Source organism: Oryza glaberrima, chromosome 7, assembly GCF_000147395.1.
Source record: "Oryza glaberrima chromosome 7, OglaRS2, whole genome shotgun sequence".
NCBI lineage: Eukaryota > Viridiplantae > Streptophyta > Magnoliopsida > Poales > Poaceae > Oryza > Oryza glaberrima.
In genome coordinates, this window is record NC_068332.1 from 8,775,191 (window position 1) to 8,791,266 (window position 16,076).

At 45.6% G+C, this 16,076-nt stretch overlaps 1 protein-coding gene across 3 annotated transcripts; it reads left to right on the top strand.

Moving 5' to 3' along the window:
* The first annotated feature begins 9,638 nt into the window (after window positions 1-9,638).
* On the top strand, window positions 9,639-15,766 carry LOC127778827 (pentatricopeptide repeat-containing protein At2g46050, mitochondrial-like). 3 transcript variants are annotated; one of them, XM_052305461.1, is made up of 5 exons: window positions 9,639-11,442; window positions 11,532-11,599; window positions 12,225-12,313; window positions 12,790-12,967; window positions 15,338-15,766. In XM_052305461.1, the coding sequence occupies exon 1, from the start codon at window positions 9,815-9,817 to the stop codon at window positions 11,375-11,377; it is 1,563 nt and encodes a 520-aa protein (XP_052161421.1). In that variant the 5' UTR covers window positions 9,639-9,814; the 3' UTR covers window positions 11,378-11,442; window positions 11,532-11,599; window positions 12,225-12,313; window positions 12,790-12,967; window positions 15,338-15,766. The 3 variants fall into 3 exon arrangements, with proteins under 3 accessions (XP_052161421.1, XP_052161420.1, XP_052161422.1); XM_052305460.1 differs by lacking the exon at window positions 15,338-15,766 and having other exon boundaries at window positions 12,790-15,324; XM_052305462.1 differs by lacking the exon at window positions 15,338-15,766 and having other exon boundaries at window positions 12,851-15,324.
* The last annotated feature ends 310 nt before the right edge of the window (window positions 15,767-16,076 follow it).

A 16,076-nucleotide genomic window follows, 5' to 3' on the forward strand; every position in this document is an offset into this window, starting at 1 on the left:
CCACGACGGTAATTACGAAAGCCAACAGAGCAACTCGGTCATAAGAAGCAATCGGCAGACCACCAATCACATGAAGGATGGAAGAAGCAAATTCCATATGTTTGTAGTCAGATTTCTGAAATTTTCTGTTAAGTTCAGTGCAGTAAACATTTTAGATACTCAAACCTTATATATACAGATACATATTTAGTTGTTTATATATTGCTTAATATCTTAATTTTACAATTCATCTGCACCTGTGGTCAGTACGTGTACAAACCCAGCTGGTTTGCACATGCATCTGTAGATTACTATATAATTCATATAGAAAAGAAATGGATTAGGGACCAACATACCTGTCATTGGCTCGAGCAGTCTAAACTTCAACAGCTTTTCAGGACTTCTCCTAGCACAGGAATTGCTTCAACCTCAGTCCCTTTGATTGCTCTACTGATGTTTGTATACAAGAAGAAGGACAGGATAAGAAACATCATAAGTCGTGACCAGACCCATAATAGACCAGAGCACATATATGAACAAATTGAAGAAGGTGTAATATATGTTAGATTGCGATTGTGTATATTTGTTTCCCTCCCTTCCTTATCCCCTCCGATATTGTTTCTATAAATCGGTTGCGGTAGATATGGAAGTCTTGGGCCTATATGTACTCTGTCATATCGATAATGCAATCTATCGTGAGAGCCAATCACACTTTCATGGTATCATATTAGTTTCTTTCCTCAGCTTCCGCATCTTCTCCACCCCAGCCGGCCGGCGCCTCCCACCGCCGCCATGGCTTCTCCCTCATCTCTCACAGCTGACTCCGTCCTCGAAGATACCATCAAGTTCATCACCGACGCCGTCCGCTCCTCCTTCAATCCCAGTCCTGGCCTCCAAGTCGACGACGGCCTGACCGATGCTGTCGCCGGCAACGCCGCCGACCACGCCGCGAACGCTGCCCGGACAGCCCTCGCTCGTGTGCTGCTCGGCCTCTTCCAGTCGGCGCCGGCTACTGACGACGTCGTCTCCTCCGCGGTGCCACTATCGACGCCCCTGACGGCAGCGCCCCCGACGACCGTCGTCCTCGCGCCCGCGTCGGCACCGCCATCGGTCCCTCCTCCGACTTCTGCGGCCGTACTCCCGCCCGAGCTCCTAGCGCTCCTCGCCCGACTCGGCATCACCACCACGTCGGCCGCCCCTACTCAAGATGCCATCGCTCCACCGCCACCACCGCCGGCACTCGACGCCGAAGCCGTCGCCACTCTCCACAGCCAAGCCGTCGCCGTCCTCAACATGAAGGCCCTCGTCCCCGTCATCCTCGATCTCGACTCCGACAACTACTCCCGCTGGCGAGGCCTCTTCCTCGTCACACTCGGCAAATACGCACTACAGGACCATGTCTTCTCTGACGTCCCTCGCGCCGATCAGGCCAACTAGACATAGATGGACTGTGTCGTCCTCGGCTGGCTGTACGGTTCCATCTCCCCTACTCTTATGCAGGAGGTGCTCTCTCCCACGACGACTGTGTGCTCTGTGTGGCGTGACCTCGAGCTACAATTCCTCGGCAACGGCGAATGACGCGCCGTCAACCTCACCGCCGAACTCCATCATCTGCAACAAGGTGATCTCTCCATCGGCGACTACTGCCAGTGCCTCAAGGTCCTCGCCGACGTCGGCGAGCCCGTCAAGGACCGCTCCCTCGTCCTCACCCTCATCGGCGGCTTGAACGACAAGTTCGACAACCTCAAGTCTCTCCTCCCGCTGCAAGTCCTGTTCCCCACCTTTGCCGAAGCCCGCGCTCAACACCTCCTCGACGAGCTGACCAAGGGACATCGCCCTACCGGCGCCGCCACGGCTCTTCTCGCGTCGTCCTCCACCAACATCCGCTCGTCATCCACCAACTCCTCCAACAGCAACTCTTGCAACAACAATCGTCGCCACGGTCGCGGTAACGGTAGTAGCAGCGGCACCGGCGGCGGCGGCGGCGGCAGCGGCGGTGGCACCCCCCACGGCGGTGGCGGCCAAGGAAACCAGGGTTCCACCGCTTCACAGGCTTCTGCTACACGGGTCAACCAGGGATGGCCCATGGCCTTTAATCCCTGGACTGGGAGCATTCACATGTGGCCAGGCTAGGCTGGCCCAGGTCTTCTCAGGCCACGGCCCGGCTTCGCTGGTGGTGATCACAGTAGTAATGGGAGATCTAGCCATGGAAGCGGGGGTGGTTACCGCAGTTCATACCGTAGTGGTGGAGCTGCTGCTTCTGGTGGTGGAGGCGGCGGCGGTGGCGGTGGCAGTGGCAGCAGCGGTGGCTATGGGTATGGTGCTGGTTACCGATCGGCTGGAGGAGGTTATTATGATAGTACTGCATATGGTTATGGCAGAGGAGGGTATGGCTATGGAGGTAATGCTGGATTTGGATCAGGATATGGTGGTGGTTATGGTGGCTCCTTGTATGGAGGTGCCTATGGTGCTTATGGGGCATATGGTGGTGGTGCCTATGGAGGGGGTGCCTATGGAGGGGGTGCCTATGGCGGAGGTGCTTATGGTGGTGGTGCCTATGGTGGCGCTCCGGGTGCCTATGGCCCTCACCAACGCGCCGGCCCACGCCTACCCGCCGTCCTTCGTTGCTGCGCCTGGGCCGGCCCAGTTCGCGGCCCCCTCCACGGTGCCGCCGACTCCCATGGCGCCAATCGCCACCACGCAGTTCCAGTGGAACGGCCCCTCTCAGTGGGACCCACAGGTCCTTGCAGGCGCCTACAACACGACCACGCTGACTACTCCGCCTTCTACTGAATGGTACATGGACTTAGGTGCTACTTCTCATATGACGTCTGACACTGGTACCCTCTCCATCCCCCAACGCCCCACCCACAATACTCTCTCTCACATTATTGTTGGCAATGGCTCCCTTCTTCCCATTACATCCGTTGGTCGTGCCTTTTTACACTATCCCAGTTATTCCTTTGTGCTTAACAATGTTCTGGTTTCGCCTGAGATTATTAAAAGCCTTATTTCCGCTCGCCGTTTTTCTCGAGATAACTGGGTTCTGTTGAACTTGACCCTTTTGGCCTCTCTGTGAAGGATTACCCAACCAAGAACGAGATCGTCAGGTGCAATAGTTCCGGTGACCTCTATCCTCTCCCGGCGTATGCGTACTCCTCGGCGTCCTCTGCACGTGCCTTTGTCGCTACCTCCACCAACACCGACCTATGGCATCGTCGCCTTGGACATCTTGGTCATGAGGCTCTTACTCGCTTGGCGCAGGCGTCTGTCATTCCACCACCAAAAGTCACCACCTCGCTTTGTCATGCATGTCAGTTAGGTCATCATGTGCGTCTTCCCTTCCCCACTAGCTCTAGTCGGGCCAAGGCAAATTTTGATTTAGTACATTGTGATCTGTGGACATCACCAATACCTAGTGTGTCTGGATTTAAATACTATCTCGTCATTCTTGATGATTGCTAGCATTATGTGTGGACCTTCCCACTTCGTTTTAAATCCGATACATTTTCTACACTATCTCACTTCTTTGCTTTTGTGAAGACCCAGTTTTCCACGACTATTCGCAGCATTCAGTGTGACAATGATAGAGAGTTTGACAACTCCTCCGCTCGCTCTTTTTTTCTCACCAACGGCGTCTCCCTCCGGATGTCCTGCCCACATACCCTCCCCACAGAACGGTAAGGCCGAGCGTATGCTTCGTTCTCTCAATAACATCACTCGCTCCTTGCTTTTTCAAGCATGCCTTCCCGCTTCCTATTGGGTTGAGGCCCTTCACACCGCCACCCACCTCATAAACCGTCATCCCACCAAAACCCTTCACCATCACACCCCTTTCTTTGCCCTCCATGGTGCACACCCCTCCTAGTCCCACTTACGAGTGTTTGGTTGCAAGTGTTACCCTAACCTATCCGCCACCGCTCCCCACAAATTAGCCCCACGATCCACCCCGTGTGTGTTCCTAGGCTATCCCCCCCACCATAAAGGGTACCGGTGTTTAGATCTTGCCACCAACAGGGTGATCACCTCACGGCATGTGGTGTTTGATGAGTCGGTTTTTCCTTTTGCTGAGATGACTAACAATGCAGTGGCTACTGATCTGGAGTTCCTTGAGGATTTCTCAGCTTCACTTCCGACACTGATTGGACGACGCCCCTACCCTGACCACATCGGTCCGGCGGCCCGCGTCTCCACGACGGCCCCGCACACCGGCCCCAGCAGGCCGGCCTCTCCGACGCGCACCGGCCCCAGCAGGTCGGCCTCTCCGACTGGGCCTGCCTCGCCCATTCCCCCAGCTGGGCCTCCTTCACCTTCGGCTGGGTTGCCCAGCCCCTCCTGGTCGGCTGGCGCGCCGACCGGGCCTCCGCCGACTGCACCATCACCAGCTCGGCCGCCCCTCGCTCGGTTGGTCGGCGCACCAACCGGGCCACCAGCACCTCTTCGATCGGTCCCCGCCGACCGGCGCCCCCACACGCCCCCAGAGTGCGCGTGTGCCTGGCGTCCGCATACCAACACAGCTCGGTCTCTCACCCGTCGTCAACGACCACTCTATGATGACCCGCGGCAAGACCGGTCTTCGTCAGCCCGTCCACCACCTCAATCTCAGTGTGGCTACCCTCTCTCCTGTGCCACGCATGTATCGTGCCGCACTTGCCGACCCCAACTAGAGGTCCGCCATGGAAGAGGAATTCTCCGCGCTTCAGGCCAACCACACCTGGGATCTGGTGCCCCGTCCACATGGCGCCAACGTCGTCACCGGCAAGTGGATCTTTCGTCACAAGTTTCAGGCAGATGGTAGCCTGGACAGGTACAAGGCCCGTTGGGTTCTTCGCGGCTTCACCCAGCGTCCCGGCATTGACTACGACGAGACCTTCAGTCCAGTCGTCAAGCCCGCCACTGTACGTCCGCACGGTCCTTAGCCTGGCAGTCTCGCGTGATTGGCCGGTTCACCAGCTAGATGTCAAGAACGCCTTCCTCCATGGCACTCTTCAGGAGACAGTTTATTGCACACAACCGGCTGGCTTTGTTGACTCCACCAGACCTGACATGGTTTGCCGCCTCAACAAATTCCTCTACGGCCTCAAGCAGGCCCCCCGAGCGTGGTACAGCCGGTTTGCCAGTTTCCTCCTATCACTTGGTTTTGTTGAGGCTAAGTCAGATACGTCTCTGTTCATCTACCGCCGCGGTGCTGATATGGTCTACTTGCTACTCTATGTGGATGACATTGTGCTCATAGCTTCCTCTGATGCTCTCCATCAGTGGACGATCCGGTCGCTACAGTCGGAGTTCTCCATGAAGGACCTTGGCAGCCTTCATCACTTCTTGGGCATTTCTGTCACACGCCAGTCTTCTGGTCTCTACCTCAGTCAGCGGCAGTACTGCCTTGAGATCTTGGACCGTGCCGGCATGTCTGACTGCAAGCCGTGTGCTACCCCTGTGGATACCAATGCCAAGTTGTCAGCTGTTGATGGTGCTCCTGTTGCTGCCCCTACCGACTACCGTAGTCTTGTCGGCACTCTGCAGTATCTGACCTTCACTAGGCCTAACATTTCTTATGCCATACAGCAGGTGTGCCTTCACATGCATGACCCGCGGGAGCCGCATCTTGCCACTCTAAAGCGCATCTTGCGCTATCTCCGCGGCATTCCTGACCTCGGTCTCCACATTCGGCGTTCCACTCCGGTCGATCTCACCGCCTACTCCGACGCTGACTTGACAGGTTGTCCCGACACTAGAAAATCCACCTCGGGTTACACTGTTTTCCTTGGTGACAACCTTGTCTCATGGTCCTCGAAGCGCCAGCATACCGTGTCCCGCTCCAGTGCCGAGGCGGAATACCGGGCGGTGGCCAACGCTGTGGCTGAGACTACCTGGCTTCGACAGCTTCTTCATGAGCTCCATACCCCTCCGAGTCATTCTACACTGGTCTACTGCGACAATGTGAGTGTTGTTTATCTCTCTACTAACCCAGTGCAGCATCAGCGCACTAAATATGTGGAGATTGATCTACACTTTGTTCGTGACTGTGTCGCCATGGGTTTGGTTCGTGTGTTACATGTTCCCACGACATCCCAGTTCGGCGACATCTTCACCAAAGGTCTTCCCAGCACGATCTTCTCGGAGTTCCGGTCCAGTCTGAATGTATGCTCCGTCGACGTTCCGACTGCGGGGGGGGGGGGGGGGTGTTAGATTGCGATTGTGTATATTTGTTTCCCTCCCTTCCTTATCCCCTCCGATATTGTTTCTATAAATCGGTTGCGGTAGATATGGAAGGCTTGGGCCTATACGTACTCTGTCATATCGATAATGCAATCTATCGTGTTGAGCCAATCACACTTTCAATATATTCCAACCTGGTCCAGAACCTGCAATTGATAGTACCAGATGATTCAGATGAATATACCTATCAATTATCAACAGGAGTAGCAAATATCCATAGAACTAACCCCAGCTTGAGCGATGCGATCCAAACAAGTTGATCTGGCCATATGGGCGAGGGCATGCACTGGAATGTGACAAGGTGTGGCAGCAGTGGGGGATCGACGACGTTACTTGATGGTGAGAAGGGAGGAGATCACCGGCGAGGAGGCCCATGTGATGGGGAAGGAGTAGGGAGCCCGATGAACTTCTTGGGCGACACCGTGAGTGATGGCGATCTACCAGGGTGGCACCATGGGATGGGGGGTAGGCAGTGGGCGACGAACGACGCTCGAGCTCCGCGGAGCCATCGGAGTAGAAAGGATGCGCGAAGAGGGGGTGGCCGGCACGGTGGAGGGGGCGGTTGAGGTGTAGTGGGAGGGATGACGGGGCGACGGCAGCGCGGCGCGTTGGCAGGGGAGAGGTGGCATAATTTTTGGGTGAGCCGTGGTCGCCAGGGGGGTTGGAGGGGGGTGGGGAGGGAGGGGGTGATGGGAACGGGGAGGAGAGGCTGAGCCGTTGGATTCGTTGAATTGATAGATGGATGGTAGGATTTAACTGGTTGATTTCACCTGTAGGATTGGAGGGGGCAACTCCTTCTTTTTATATTAGTATAGAAATTGGCTATTAGATCGGTTATAGGTGAATTGGAGCTTGTAGTGGGCTATACTATTAAACTTGCTCTTATATCGAACTAGCCTATAAAGAACGGGAAAACTCCTTGAAAAAAACATGTAGAAGATTGCAAATAATATTATCATCAACACATGAGGGGTATCTCTAAGGCAAGTATAATAACATCATGCGAGCATACTATTAGCCGGTCCAACTTAGCATTAATGTGCTATGGGTAACCTTTGTAAAGCTTAACCGAGCATCGTAGGGCTTACTTCATCACACGTAGCTGTCTTTACTTTAGTACTTTAGAAGGGGAGCTCACATGAAAATTAATGTAACTTCTTTTTTAAACTTTTCTTTGTTTTTTCATGGTACTATCAAAGGGCTCCTATTATTTTTCCATATTTTTTAATTCCTTTAGGATTTGAGAATCGTCTACTTCAATTTTTATGTTTTTTTGTTCCTAGTTTTTTTCTATCCTGTAAATAAAAGAGACCTTAAGATTAGGAAGAGGTCTTAAACATTATTTGCGTTTACCACAAATAAAAATAATGCCCTGAGAACCAGCCACCATGGATGATGGATGTGATAGATCGATCTCCAAATACACTATGAATTATTCAAAAAGAGGCCGGCCATCTTTAGTTCCAGATTTTTCCTACGGGTTTGCTATAAAGGGTTTCTCCGGTGGCTGTAATTTTCAAGCGATACATGGCGACCTCACTACAAATCGGGCGCCCCTACTACTGTGTGCTGCCTGACATACTTACATGCACAACATCCATGCATGTGAACCTAACATACTACCTCTATTTTTAATAAATGACACCGTTGACTTTTTCTCACATGTTTAACCATTTGTCTTATTCAAAAATTTTATGCAAATATATAAGATATAAATCACACTTAAAGTACTATGAGTGATAAAACAACTGATAACAAAATAAATTATAATTACATAAATTTTTTGAATAAGACGAATAGTCAAATATGTGAGAAAAAGTCAATGGCGTCATCTATTAAAAAACGGAGGGAGTACTTACATGCACTAATCCCTTCTCTCTCCGTGATATTATGCGTAGCTATAACCCCTTTCACTCATCTCACTTGTAAAAACAACTTTTAAACGATTTTTCTATTAAAACAATTATACGATCTAAATCGTTATATTCCCTATAACTAAATCCTTACAATCAGATCTCACGCAAGTATATTTTGATAAAAAAATCAACCATTGTTTCACTCTTTATAGAACATTGTTTCAGTTTACTGTATAAAATATTTTAAAGAAATACAACATTTAAAACGGCTAACTGCAACATCAACAAACACTTATATGAAACATTAAGTCCGAACAAGTGAAACACAAAAATAATCATATGAAATATATGTTTTTTTATGGGAAAGATTGCCATGCATTTGGCCAACAATATAATTTTATAACAAAAAGAGTTATTTACAGTAAAGGAAAAAAAAGATCAAAGCTATTATAAATTTGTAACCAATCAAATACTATTTGTTTTCGAAGCATTTAACACAAATACTTAATGTTTTGATGCATTTTTATATATCTATGATTTCATTAAGTTGTCACTATTAAAACATTATGAAATACTTACTAAAACATTTCAGAATATCATGTGCAACTTAAAAATCCGTTTAAAAAATAAATATTTTTTCAATGGAATATAACTACGTGTGATCTTGATGTGAAATATTTACTCGCAACGAATTTAATGGTGCAATTATATCGTAGATCGAAAAAATAGTTTAGAAGAAATAATAGTTACATGCATGCATATGAAGGATTACTACACGGCATAAAATAAGAATAAGAGTAGCAACAAGACGAGAGGGCGCCCGATCTTTTAGGCATGGATTGGGCACCCGATGGGAAGCATTTTCGGATACGTTGTTGGATTCAAGTGTTGTATAATGTATAGGGCACGAAACATGATAAATCATTACTTCGTTAGGACTCATACATGTTTAATTTTGATGCTGGATTCATTTCCATATAATACTTTAAAAACTTTAACCATACTATTAAGCATTTAATTAAGCTACTATTTCTAGTGATATTTGTGCTTGTCACCTCACCTCTTGGGCAAACAGTCTATTTTAAATAAAAATCATTGAAGGGTATATTTTCAAATTTTGAAAAGAACAAGTCTAATTCTAAAGAAGAAAACATAGCATCCAAGACATGTCCACATGTGAGTAATGTTATGTACACAGAAGGGAAAATTATATTATACTTATGCAAAACATATAATCCTTTATTTTTTAATCTATGATGCCGTTAATTTTCGACATACCGTTTCATCGTATTAAAAAACTAATAAAAATGTCACTTATTATGTTGTGGCATCTTTTGTCGTTAAAGAAACTTCAAATATGACTTATACTTAAGTATATTTATATTGATTTTAAAATAAAATGATATGGTCAAGCGTTATTTAAAAAGTTAATGGTATTGTCTGTCAAAGAACACATATAGTCTGTAGGATTAGTACCAGAGAGCTCTCTCTCCTATGATACCCTCTCTAAAACCTACATTGTAGATGCTCTAAGCTAGTACTAAGCAGTGTACGGGTGAAGATTCGTAACCAAATTGGAGGCTTTTCACTTAGAATTGAAATTTTGAATTGAGACGGTATTCGTCAGGTCACAATCCGATTTTGGCCAATCCAAAATCCCAAACCGTGTCCCTCTCACTCCGCGCGTGCGGCTCACTGCTGGTTGTGACGGGCGGCGATGCCGCTGCGCCAGCGCCACCCCACCCCACCCGTTCGACGAAATGCGGCGCGCCGCTGCCCTGCTCCGCCTCCTCCGCTCCGGGGCCAGCGCCGGCGTCCGCGGCCGCCCCGCCTGCGCGGCGGTCCACCCGCTCGCCGTCAAGTCCGGGAGCGGCTCCGACGCCCGCGTGGCCACCGCGCTCGCCGACGCCTACGCCAAGTCCGGACTCGTCGACCGCGCCCGCAGGGTGTTCGACGAAACGCCGCTCCGGGACCAGGTGCTCTGGAACGTCATGGTCTCCTGCTACTCTTCGCACGGCCTTGTGAGGGAGTGCTGGGATGTCTTTGGCTCCATGAGGCGGTCTGGTTTTCCCGGCGATGGCTTCACGTTCAGTGCCTTGCTCAGTGTGCGTGCTTCTTCTTCTTCGTGCTATGACCATGCCAACCTGTTGCTGGTCCTGGGAAGCTCGGTGCATGGGATTGTGATCAGGTTGGGTCTCCACCTGGATGTGGTGGTAGCCACTGCGCTCCTTGATATGTATGCCAAATGCGGCCAAGTTGCTGAGGCTAGCCGGGTGTTTGATGCCATGGTGCTGAGAAATACCGTATCCTGGAATGCAATCATTGTTTGCTATGGTAAGCATGACAGAGGCAAGGAAGCCTTCGACCTTTTCGTGTCGATGATGAGACATGGGTTTTGCCCTGACGAGCTTACGCTTGCCAGTCTACTTAGTTCCTGTGCCGACATGGCGGCTGCTAATGAGGCTACTCAGCTTCATGCTTACACTGTTAGAAGAGGCTTGCAAGACTTTCTACAAGTGGGCAATGCCCTTATCATGGCTTATGGTAAGAATGGTTTTGTTCAAGAAGCAAAACGAACATTTGGTATGATCCATAACCCAGATCTAGTTACATGGTCATCAATGGTTTCTTCTTTTGCATATCTTGGACTTGCCAAGAGTGCAATCGACCTGTTTGACAGAATGCTCCAACAAGGCATACGGGCTGATGGCATTGCATTTCTTGGAGTTTTTTCTGCGTGCAGTCATGCTGGGCTCATTGAAGATGGCTTCAAGTACTTTCTTCTAATGACGAGGGACTACAAAATTGATCCAACTCCGCAGCATCTTGCTTGTCTAGTTGATCTCTTAGGGAGAGCTGGTAGGATTAGAGATGCCTACGAATTTTTGGTCAATATGTCCTGCGACGCAAATGTTGATGTCATTGGAGCTTTCCTTGGTGCTTGCAGAATGCGAGGAAACATTGAGTCAGCAAAGTGGGCTGCCTCTAGGCTATTTAGTCTAAAGCCAGATGATCCAATCAATTACCTGCTTATATCTAATACGTATGCTGCTGCAGGAGATTGGAATGAGCTTGCAAAGGTAAGAAGTGTAATGAGGAACATGTGTGGCAACAAGGTGCCGGGCTGTAGCTGGATAGAGATAGGTGGAATTGTTCAGACATTTGTATCCAATGATATGATGCTCCATCAGTCAAGAGAGATGCAAAGAATGATGGAACTTCTTGTTTCATTAGTGGAACAAGATTGCAATGGTGATGACACAATTTGCAATGATCCATCATCGATTTTAAAATGGCAAGATTTTTATCTGGCATTTGATTAATTCAGCTGTTTGGGATAATTTCACAATGGAATACTGTCAGAGCTTCCTAATGTGACTATTCTCAGGTCATTCCGAGATGTATCTATTTTACTGTTTTTTTATCCTTTGATTATATACACAAACATAATATGCTTACTAGAATTACCTTGTGCAGGTTTTCACTTACCATAGACATGAGATAATGTACACCCAGGAAGGAAGGAAGTCTACCGTTTCTTCTAGGTAATCCATGTAAATATCAAAATATGGTATAACAGCCACATACTGATTTTTGTATGTAAGCAACCATATTTGTTTTGGGCAATCATGTGTACCAGTCAACTACTAACTCGGGTCAGTAAGTAATAGTAATTATTTTAGACTGGAAAACACATTATGAACTTACCAAGGCAAGGGTGGATAGTCCTGACCAAAGGGAGGGAGGGGACTAAACAAGTCAAGGGACTGAGAGTCGCATGCATGACCAGGCTCAGGATCCTCTCTGTGTATAGTGGCATGGTACCTCTGTTGTGTGCCTTGGTAGGACAGTGGAGTAGGTAACTTGATTGGGTTGCATCAGTGTTGCCTGTTCATGAGAGTACTGCAAGAACGCTGTAAATACAAGCCATGGACCTGATGCACAGGTGGGGTGAACATTGGGTGTAGCACATCATGGATTTAAGGATTTAAGTGGTACGATAAGCCTTAAACACACCAAACAAAAAAATAAATTACTTGTGAAAAAGGCCCCAAATGTTGCTGATAGGAGAGTATTACTTATGGAACTTCAGATGTTTTGCTGAATTGTTTCAATACTGTTAGTTTATAACAACTAAATGAAAGCTTTATTGATTTCATTTCCTTACAGCTGGTATGTGCAAAATCGCCTGCATTGGAATTTGGAATTGCTAAAATTCCTTCAGCATTTATTGGTTAATGGTGGCCAAGCAGAATAAGGTAAACCTACTATAAGCAGTTCAGCAGCAAATACCAATCCCAAAGCTCATAGCTTAAGCTATGATCACCCAGTACTTCACCTCTTTAGATAGTTTTCATTAAATATCCTGATACTCCGAAGTAGAGTGTGAAAGAGAAGGAAAAAAAATGAATTTCTACCAAGAAGTACAAAGCATCTTGCCATTGATCTAGTCCATTCATACCTTGGTCACGGTATCACTCCTTTCTCACATTGCCCACATTGCTCTATTCATACATTTGGAATAAGGGAATTCTTACCATTTCTGATGGGAATTGAACTGATTCTTGTGCATTTAAAAGGAACCCTACATGATTATATTATATTTTTCAACCATTCAATGTTGCTGAAGACAAACCGATTTAAGAATTATCTAAAACATTCCAAACTGCTACAATCATAGGAATAAGACACATTTAGGAAATTTGACTACCTCTCTTTCAATCATGCACAACAGCCCAATCTGATGCTATGGAGACAGGGACTTTCTGATGCAAGTCTGGTCTGTATACATTTAGGCACTTGACCGTTTCAAGTTCAGTTACCTGCTTGTGAGCCAAGAGATCTGTGCGGCTCAATCGTGGTTGCTTGCGCTGTGGGAAAGTTTGATGAGCCAAACATCCAGATGCAATGAGGTGTGTCGGCCATACTACACTTCAGTTTCTCATACTTGTACGTAAGCACCAAGAAAAAAATATAACAAAGTTAAAGCGATGAATATAAAACATTATGTTTTGGGTTCAGATCGAATGAAGAATAACTCATACGTGCTCAATGTATAATGATTACTTGAGTTATAAGGTATGCTCCAGTATTACCTATGGTAGTTGCCATCCAATCTCAAAATATAGCATCTTAAGATAACATTGGACATAACCAAGTATAACGAATTCGGAAAGGCCTAGTTGCTATATTTTAGGACGAAGGGAGTATATAGCAATAGGAAACATTAGACTAGGTCTCATTCGTCCTGCTCAATTATATAGCAAAAGTAGCCATGTGAGAGAAGAGGAGAGAGAAGATAAAAATTGTTGTTATTTTATTTTTTGGCTAGCCTCATGTATATTGGTAGTTCATATACTAAGGACGACCATATGGTCTACTCATAATATATAAGCTAAACTCTAGAAATTGATCCTCTCTGGTGGCTACATTGTGGATGGCCTAAGAATATAAGATGTCAAGAATATTCTGATTAATTGATGGGCCGCAGGTCTAGGCTCAAGTTTATTGCTTATTTTTCACTACTTGTTCCTTCCGTGAGCTCCAGTGTCCAAAGGAGATATGAAGCATTCACTTCCTTTTCTTGACTGAGACTTTTTTTTTAGGACAGGCTTAAAGCCATCTTGACTGAAACTAGAGTGCGTGGGTTAGGATTCATCGGGATGTTCATCCGCTCGTTTCCCTTCCAACATTGGTAGGCTGTCGTTTTGGTAGGATGACGATTCTAATCCCTTGAGTCCCCTTGTAGCTTTTTCGTTCAAATTCAGTGTGAATAGTTATGAAAAATAAAAAGAAAATGACAATGTAGACTATATTACTAATATCTAGAGTGAATTGCACTTTGGGCCATGTTTTATTGTCAAAGTTTCACTTTAGACCACCCTGTACACAATCTTTTCATTTTGGACTAGGTAACTTTATCTTTGTTGCGTAATGGACCACTCTAACTCTTTACGTTAGTGATGTCTAGCGTCTCTTTTGACAAAGGTATAACAAGCATTTAGGTATGAAAATTTGTTGGCATGTCGTTAACAATTTGCTTGAAATCATCGAAAAACTGAAGATGTGGTTTGGGGTGGTTCATTGTGTAACAAAGGTAAAGTTACCTAATCCAAAGTGAAAAGATTGGACAAATGGTAGTTTAAAGTGAAACTTTGTCAATAAAGTATGGCCCAAAGTGAAATTAACTCTAATATCTATCACTCCACCAAAAATCATTTTCAAATTCTATCTACTCCCTCCGTCCCAAAAAAAGACAAACCTTGATTTTCCGTGTCCAACGTTTGACTGTCCGTCTTATATGAAATTTTTTATAATTAATATTTTCATTATTAGATGATAAAACATGATTAATACTTTATGCATGACTTGTCTTTTTAATTTTTTTTCATAATTTTTTTAAATAAGACGGACGGTCAAACGTTGGACATGGGAACCCAGAGTTTGTCTTTTTTTTTTTGGACGGAGGGAGTACACATTAAGAAACGAAAAAGACAAAATCAGACATGAATAGCACCAATACTATTCATATGCTGGATTTATCTTTTTTTTTTATTTCTCAATGTGTGAGTTAAGTTTTGATTTGATTTTTGTGCAGTAGTTTATATATATGGTATGAATATTGTCAATTTTTAACGACTTTTGAATCACGTTTGAGTAGACGAGGGGACATTCTCTTAAGAGTTTAAAACAATTGTTCCCAAGATATACACAGTGGTAGTAAAAATATTCAAGTTTGTACTATCAATATTTTTGTGATAAAAATATTGTAAAGTAAAGTATATATTTTGGGGCAATTTTTATTAAAGTTCTATCAGCATGCAAATACCACACACCCAAACAAATTTTACAAACTTTCCGATACTGATGTTTTGGTTTTTTCTTTATCCAATTTATTCGTGTGAGATGACGTCAACATTGCCTAAGAAACGAGAATAAAAATAGATGCTTTGCTTGTAACTCGTATTTAATTGTTTCCAACAAACTACAAAATGATGCAGATAATAAAGGCCAAGAAATTACTTCTCCGACAAATATATACAGTATATGTCCCAACCAATTTGAGATCCATGAGTACATATTAGGTGGGTTCATTAGTGTTTTTTTCTTATGGGTGATAATAATATGTGCAAACTGCCACAGTTTCTTATGGGTGAGATTTATGGAGCCAAGTACAATGTGCCACAATTAAATTTCTTCCAGACTAGCTATATATACAGTACAAACCATTTCCTTCTGCTGTTTCTCAATCATTCATGACTTGAGATTGTGAAAGTTTACAGGTCAAAGTAAGATCACCGACGGACGAAGACACCTCCAATCATTCGTCATCGATACCCAAGTATATATATAGGATTAGGATGCATCTGGGAATTCGTCAATTGGTTCCAATTTCTCTAAATTCCAGTAGCACGTAGCTGATATGCTGCATAGCACTGGCATTTTTTCGAATTAGCATATTTGCATTGCCATGGATCCAATTAATCCATATCATCTGTAGTTGTGTGTCCTCAATTGATTTTTTCAGCTGCAATGTGGTATCGATTTTCTAATAATCAAACGCTACCAAAACTCCCAAACCTTTCTTTAAATTCATGGCGTTGCATTGTTTTGGCACGTCGGCATTACACTTCATTTGTCATGCCTAGACACAATAAATAAATAAACAAGTAAAAAATAATGAAGTGATGAAAGTAAAATAGTGCATCCAACTCTCGGTATTTGATTATTACGAATTTCATAATTCAGAAATCAGAATGAACCTAAGTACCCTGCAAGTTCGTTGGGGGTGCAAGTTCGTTGCACATTTACCATACCCTATACTTTATGTAAGGTCCCATTAGAGCTTTTTCAATGTAAATAAATCCAAAAGGAAGTAGCAAAGTGCCAAAGTGGCGGCATAATTGACAAAATTGGCCATGACACATCCGCAACCAAAGGCTTGTTCCAATCATCCTTGCAGACATATCCTCTAAAAAGTCAATCATAAACAGTCGTGTTCTATCATCTTCAAAATTTTCA

Bases quoted from the DNA above. Each gene is read 5' to 3' on its own strand.
- LOC127778827 (XM_052305461.1), top strand. From the start codon at position 9,815: ATGCGGCGCGCCGCTGCCCTGCTCCGCCTCCTCCGCTCCGGGGCCAGC.